This window comes from Leopardus geoffroyi, chromosome B3 (genome assembly GCF_018350155.1).
Source record: "Leopardus geoffroyi isolate Oge1 chromosome B3, O.geoffroyi_Oge1_pat1.0, whole genome shotgun sequence".
In the NCBI taxonomy this organism is placed as follows: Eukaryota; Metazoa; Chordata; class Mammalia; order Carnivora; family Felidae; genus Leopardus; species Leopardus geoffroyi.
In genome coordinates, this window is record NC_059337.1 from 39,981,290 (window position 1) to 39,988,543 (window position 7,254).

At 55.2% G+C, this 7,254-nt stretch overlaps 1 protein-coding gene across 6 annotated transcripts in view; it reads left to right on the forward strand.

Annotated features, from left to right (window-relative positions):
• Nucleotides 1–6,784, forward strand: part of IGDCC3 (immunoglobulin superfamily DCC subclass member 3) — a 42,679-nt gene extending 35,895 nt beyond the window's left edge. For 2 of the 6 annotated variants that reach the window (XM_045449411.1, XM_045449414.1), the window contains exons 6-14: nt 498–656; nt 1,808–1,973; nt 2,264–2,511; nt 2,698–2,862; nt 3,116–3,307; nt 3,461–3,565; nt 4,059–4,197; nt 4,347–4,545; nt 4,812–5,591. In XM_045449411.1, coding sequence (XP_045305367.1) covers nt 498–656; nt 1,808–1,973; nt 2,264–2,511; nt 2,698–2,862; nt 3,116–3,307; nt 3,461–3,565; nt 4,059–4,197; nt 4,347–4,545; nt 4,812–5,036 — 1,598 coding nt within the window. In that variant the 3' untranslated portion in view covers nt 5,037–5,591. Of the gene's footprint in view, nt 1–497; nt 657–1,807; nt 1,974–2,263; nt 2,512–2,697; nt 2,863–3,115; nt 3,308–3,460; nt 3,566–4,058; nt 4,198–4,346; nt 4,546–4,811 lie in introns of those variants that run through there. The other 4 variants (XM_045449412.1, XM_045449416.1, XM_045449413.1 and 1 more) reach the window with 4 other exon arrangements.
• Nucleotides 6,785–7,254: the final 470 nt, after the last annotated feature.

A 7,254-nucleotide genomic window follows, 5' to 3' on the forward strand; every position in this document is an offset into this window, starting at 1 on the left:
AACCACCCACCTAATCCAAACCCCCTACTTTCCTGAGAAGGGACTTAAGGGTCACCAGTGAATCAGTAAAAATACTAGAATTAGGGCCCAGGTCTCTGCTGCTAGGCAAGAGTTTTCAGTGCTGCTCCTGCTTTTTCCACAATACTGTAATGCTTGGGAGAGAAGGTGCAGAGGTCAAAGATTGAGGTTCCTTGGGGGCACCTTGATGGCTCATTTGGGTTAAGCATCTGACTTAGGCTCTGGCTCATGAGTTCGAGCCCCACATTCGGACTCTGCTGTCAGCACAGAACCCACTTCGGATCCTCTGTCTCCTCCTCTCTCTGCCCCTCCCCTGCTCTCTCTCTCCTCCTCCCCCCAAATAAAAAACATTAAAAAGTAAAAAGATGGAGGTTCCCTGGAAGACTGGTGGAATGCCCAACGATCTGGACCATTCCTCACTTCCCCCTCTTCCACACTTACCTCCCTGACCCTTCCTCACTCCTGCTTCCCCTTCTCAGATGGCCGCCCCATTGGGGTGGAGGGCATCCAGGTGCTGGGCACTGGCAATCTTATCATCTCAGATGTGACCGTCCAGCACTCCGGCGTCTATGTCTGTGCAGCCAACAGGCCAGGCACCCGGGTGAGGAGAACAGCACAAGGCCGGCTGGTGGTGCAAGGTACGGACCTCCCCGGCCCCACAGCACCCTCCCCCTGCCCCATTCCTTCCTCCCTTCATCAACATCCCTGGCATACGCTCAGGGCCCTGAACTAACCTTAACCGTGGCCCCTACCCCTCCCCAGGCCTCCAGGCCAGGCCAAAAGGCAGCTCCCACCTTGCATTCACAAGAATGGGGAAGGCATTCTTGGTCATCAACCCCTTGTGGGTCCCACTGGCTGTCCTTGCCATCCTTCCACCCCCCCCACCTCCATTTTATAATCTCCACTGATTCCCCCAACCCCATGTTCTTCACACGTGTCCCCCCTCCCACGTGCTGTTTTCATTCACACACATGTGGCACCTGCAAGCTCACACCTGCTTGCACACTCTCAGGTGTTTGTCATTCTCACACTCACACCCAGCCACATGCACACACACAGCTGGTCTCCATGCGCAGGGTGTGTGGGGAGGGGGCGGGTGTTAGCCTCTGAAGCTGATCAGGTCCTTCTGTCCATTCTCCTGTCCTGGGGCTCAACTGTCCCCATGAACTGGGCTGAGATCCCATTCTCAGGGGTTTTCGGCGGTGGCTCCCTCCCAGAGAGCTGGGGAAGGGGTGGGAGATAGAGGAATTAGGACCTTAAATGCCTGTTTGTTTAGCATTCCATGTGCCGTTAATCTGTCCAAATGAAAGTGATGGAGCATTTCATTTCTCGGGTGTTAATGGAAGCTGGAGAACTGGGATTGGAGGAGGGCGGAATTGAATGTAGGGGTGAGGGGAGCTAGTTCGGAGGGCTCATCCATCTCCCCGTCATTACCGCCTTGGAGGTGCAGCCAAACCTATTAGCACATTTATTTATTTAACAATTTCCTGAACAGGGAGCTCAGCTTGATTGCTTTCGGATACAAATGTCAGTCTTTTAAATAGTCATTAAAATGGAGTCCTCTCCTGGGTCTGCCTCTCTGGGGCTAGTGAGGTGGGGCCTGCCATCATCTCCTGGAGCCTGGGCCACGGTGAAGTGTGGGCCCCATCTGGAAGATTCTCCCCAAGGAGGTAGACCCGTGTTTCCTGAGGCTACCCTGTCCCCATCGGCACCCCATCCCTTCACTCACAGCTGTCATGTCTCCCTAAGCCTACCCCTCACGGCTCCTTGTGCTCCTCTGTGTCCCCAGCCCCAGCTGAGTTTGTCCAGCACCCCCAGTCCATCTCCAGGCCAGCTGGGACCACAGCCATGTTCACCTGCCAAGCCCAGGGTGAGCCGCCCCCTCATGTCACATGGTTGAAGAATGGACAGGTGCTGGGGCCAGGAGGCCACGTCAGGCTCAAGAATAACAACAGGCATGTGTGTGGTGTGTGCTGGGGTGAGAATGGGGGAGGATGTGGGAAAGGGGGCCTGGATGAATGGCCAGAGCAGGCTGTGCCCCTTGTGCCAGGAAAGAGCACTAAATTAAATCTGGAGACTTGGGTTTGAGTCCTGGTCTGCCACTGGCTTGTGGCAAGATCTCAAGACAAGTCGTTTGTCTTCTGGAGAGGCTCAGTTCCTCCACCTCTCCAGTGGGGTAATCTGGCCAACTTTTAGGGGTACTGTGCCAGGGAGAGGCGATCTGAGGCTCTCCCTCCCCCTGCAGCACCCTGACAATTTCTGGAATCGGCCCTGAGGATGAGGCCATCTACCAGTGTGTGGCTGAGAACAGTGCTGGCTCCTCACAGGCCAGCGCCAGGCTGACCGTGTTATGGGCTGAGGGGCTGCCTGGCCCCCCCCTCAATGTGCAGGCAGTCTCTCTGTCCCCCACTGAGGTCCGTGTGTCCTGGAATGAGCCCCTGGTCAACACCAAGGAGATTATCGGCTATGTCCTGCACATCAGGAAGGCTGCTGGTGGGTGAGGGCTCTGCAGCCCCTTCTTTTTATTCACTGTTTTTCATCCCTTTCCATACTGCATGTCCTGACCAAACACCTTCCCTCCACTGTACCCCCTGCACACTGGATGCCCTCATTTCACCAGTGCTGGTAAGACTGCCTCATGCCCCTTACATTGCCCCTCCCTACCCTTCACCTCCCCAGACCCTCCGGAGCTGGAGTACCAGGAGGCAGTCAGCAAGAACACCTTTCAGCACCTGGTGAGCGACCTTGAACCCTCCACTGCCTACAGCTTCTACATCAAGGCCTATACCCCAAGGGGGGCCAGCTCAGCCTCTGCCCCCGTGCTGGCCAGCACCCTGGGTGAAGGTGAGGTCCAGGTATTAGAGCAAAACACCACACACGCTTGTTCAGGTTGTGCACTACACTGGGCGCCTGGCCCTGAAGCTGAGTGGGGGCTGGGTCTACTTGGAGAAAGGGGCATCCTTTTCCAACTCATGTAAAGGTATCTTTGAGCAAGTGGAGGCCTGGGGGGCAGAGGCCAGAGAGCTGCCAGGCTCGTGAGGGTATGGGTCATGGTGGAAGGTGGCAACCCCCCTCACATCTTGGTCTCTGCCTGCAGCACCTGCCCCACCCCCGTTGTCCGTGCGGGTCCTGGGCGGCTCCTCCCTGCAGCTGCTGTGGGAGCCCTGGCCCCGGCTGGCCCAGCATGAGGGAGGCTTCAAGCTGTTTTACCGCCCAGCAAGCAGGGCCTCCTTCACCGGCCCTGTCCTGCTGCCTGCAACAGTCTCCTCCTACAACCTCAGCCAACTCGGTGAGGCAGACACAGACCACGCGTGGGGAGCTGGGCAGGGGTGCGGTGCCTGGTGCCAGGAGGTGGGGCGCAGGGGTTCTCTGTGTTTCCCTGCTGCGACAGAGCTGCCTGTGGGGGCTGAGGTCACTCAGCACAGCACTGCCTTTCCCTCAGACCCCACCACGGTGTACGAGGTGAAGCTGCTGGCCTACAACCAGCATGGGGAGGGCAATGCCACAGTCCGCTTCGTATCTTTGAGAGGAGCATCTGAGAGGACAGGTAGGCGTTGGGGAGGGGTTGTGGGGCTAAAGACTGGTGCTCAGGAAGGGAGGCCAGGTGTTGAGTGAGGAGGGGGACAGGGATACAGGGAAGGTAGGAGAGTGTAACAGTGCATGTGGCCCTTGAGACCATAGGCTGGGATTGGAGTTTGAAGTTCAATGGAGTGATATTCTAACTGTGTGACCTTAGGCAAGTTGCTTAACCTCCCTGAGCCCCAGTTTTGTTCTCTATAAAACAGAGATAATAATACCTACTTTATAAAGCTGTGGTGAGGATGAAATCGTCCTTGTAAAGTGTTATTCCCAGTATCTGGCACAAAGTTAGTACTCAGTAACTAGTAAAGAGAACCGAAAAAGTAGGCTGGGGTCCTATAGGCAAAGACTATGTAGACATGGAGGTAGCTATGGCTGAGGGAGGAGGAGCCCCAGAGGCTACGTGTCCCAGGTACTTCAGGCCAAGAGAGCCACAACTCCCAACCATCACCTGCCCCTAGCCCTGAGCCCACCATGTGACTGCCGGAAGGAGGAACCCACCAACCAAACGTCCACTACAGGCATCGTCATTGGCATCCACATCGGGGTCACCTGCATCATCTTCTGTGTCCTCTTCCTCCTGTTCGGTCAAAGGGGCAGGTGGGTCCTGGGCAGGAGGGGCAGGGATGGCCTGGAGAAGGTGCTGCTATACTGGAAAGCAGAGTTGGGGGCTCACTGTGTCCATCCTTCTGTTTTTGCCCCATCCCCCCCCCCACAGCCCTCCCCCTAACTCTTGGCTCACCCCTTAGGGTCCTCTTGTGTAAGGATGTAGAAAACCAGCTCTCCCCTCCTCAGGGCCCCCGGAGCCCAAGGGATCCTAGCATCCTGGCACTGAATGGGGCAGGACGGGGAGAGCGGGGCCGAGACAAGAAGCGCGTGGACATGAAAGAACTGGAACAGCTGTTCCCCCCAGCTGGGGCAGCGGGGCAGCCGGACCCCAGACCCGTGGTGAGTGCCCCCACCTCGAGCAAGCCTCTGCTTCAGGCTCTGACAGCTTCCCAATCCTGCCCTCCCTTCACCTCGGTCATCAGCCTTCACCAAGCTCCAGGCACAAAACCCATGGCTGGTGCTTCTGTCTGAGCATCTGAATTGGGCAGAGTGGTCTAGAGACCCTAAGTCCCAAGTGGGATTGGGTCCAGAGCCTGACCCACTGGCTGGGGACTCATGGGCTCTGGCCCTCATGCTGACGCCAGTGTGACTGGCCCTTTCCTCAGCAGGATCCTGGGGACCCTGCCCTGTGTGAGGAGACCCAGTTCTCCATGCTGCCACTTGAGGGATTCAGCCTTCTGGAGGAGATGACATCAGAAGCCAAGGCCCCCTTCGCAGGCCCCGCAGCTGCCCTGCCACCCCAGGACGGAGGCCCCGGGTTCCTCAGTGAAGGACAGGTTACTCGGGCCTCCACAGCACCAGCTGCCCAGCCAGCTCACTCAGGCCAGTAGCCAGTGTCTGGCAGGCTTCGGAGGGGGCAACCCTCCATTCTCAGGTCAAAGGCAAGATTTCTCCTGTCATGTGGGACTTGGATGGGGGCTTCCCAGCATTTCTGTCCTGACTGCCCCTCAGGTTGTCAAGACCTAAAGTAGCCTCAGCAGGGACCTCCCCCCCTAGAACCTGGAGGGGTTCCTTCAGGAGCCCCTCCCTTGGACTAATGTCCCCCCTCACCTCTGCCTGGTACCCACATGACTTGGAACTGAACTAATGTTTTCCTTAAAAAAAAAAAAAAGAGAGAGAAAAGAGAGGGGAAGGTGAATTAGACTCCAAAAATACGCCCCTGCTGTGGCTGGGCCCCTGACACTGTCACCCTCCACTGACCTTGTTTTCTCAGGATGGATTTTTGCTGTTTGGCTCTCAGCACCTACCTCAGCCGGAATGAATGTTCTTGGGGGAGTTGGGCCGTGGCCTCAGCCCCCATCCCCAAACAGAGCCCCAAATGCACTCCTACCTCAAGCCCCTGTAGGGGCACCCCCCTCTCCCTTCCCATATTGTTGTCAAGAGTTTAAAAAAAAAAAAAAAAAAAGAAAAGAAAAAAAAAAGCACTTCCCCATTTCCAGGTGTGAAAGAAAACATCTACCTCAAGGCTCGCTGGCTCTCCGGGCCTGGTTGTATCACTGGACCCTCCTCCTGCCCGCAGCCCTTCTATTGTTCCCCCAGAGAGGAGGCCAGAGGCTAAGTCACCAAGGGCAGGCCTCTCAGGAACTACAGAAATAAAAATGGAATTGGTCAAAGAAAATGTGAAAAAAAAAAAGCCAAAAATGAGAGGAAAATTTGTTCCTTAAAGTATAAATTGCTCTAAACCAGCCACCTCCCAGCATGTTGCCGTTGCTCCTCCTTGTCCGTCTGTCCACTCCCGTTCCTACCCCCTCAAGCCAACTGATCCTCGACTTGGATCCCCACGACCCTCTCTCGGCCTGAGTGGGGGGGGGGGGGGGGGGAGGTCACCCTGTGGCCTGCCTCCTATTCTGCCCAGAGACACGGAGCCCCTGGAGCGGACTGGGCCTGTGACAGGTGAGTGTGCATGTCAGACAGGGAGATTTCCCTGGCACAGATGCCCAGCGCTCTATCCCATGGGACACGGCCTGTTTGACCCAACCCCCGGACAGTGGAACGACCACTGTCAGCAGATGTGGCTGGAAGATATTTTTATACAAGGTGTGTTTAAAGATTTATGTTCTTGTGACTTCTTGTTTTTCCTTTCTGTTGTGTTGTTTTTTCAATATACTTAAAGTAGGAGGAAAAAAAAAAGGAAACAAATACCTATTTTTGGTTAATTCATTTTTTTAAATAGAAGTAAAACTTTTTTTTAAAGGAAAAAAAAAAGATAAGTGTATTCCTTAAGTATGAGATTAGACCATAAAGTCCCTGACCCCCAACCCTAAAGTTTAGTTAACTAGCTGAAGAAGGTAGAATTTGTGGTGTTTTCCTAGGAGACTGGAGTCATGTCCATGTGGACTCGGGAAAGGGCAGCCTGCCCCTTCTCCCAAATGCTGGGCCTGTGTCGACGGCCCCTCAAAACTCCCACTCTGTCCCTGCATTGGCTTCTCTGCACCCCCCTTCATCCTGGAACCCCCTCTCCCATGGGATTAGCGGTCTGGGGTAGGAGTGGGATGGGAAGCCCGCTGGCCTGACTTGACCTGACTTTTGTCACACTCTACTCATTCTGACTGAATAAAAGTCCTGTTGCCAAAGTGAACCTCGAGTTTGGTGGTGGCTGTGTCAGCTCCCGGGGAGGGTGGGAGTACAGGGATTAGGGCAGCCAGGGGTGGGCCAGGCTGACTTTCCCAAGTCAAAACCCAGGATAACAACAGCCCCCTGTTGTACCACTTACAGGCACCATGCACGCTGGGCTCTCTCCACACGTAGGAAGCTTCCCTGGGTCCTCAGGACCTTCCCGAGCAGTAGTCTAGTTATTGTCCCCTCATTTTACAGATGATGAAATGGAGAAAGGATAAGACAGATGAAGGAAATGTCTAAAATTTCACATAGCCAGTTACGGCAGAATCAGAGTTTGTATCCAGACCAGGCCACGTGATTCCATAGTCTGTATTCTGACCACTGCTGTGTACCTCCTCAGCTGGCAGTGAGGAGTCTGAGACTAGCCCCTTGGCCCTAGTGACAGCTCACCAGTACTGAACCAGGTACTTTTCATGCACTGTCTACCAG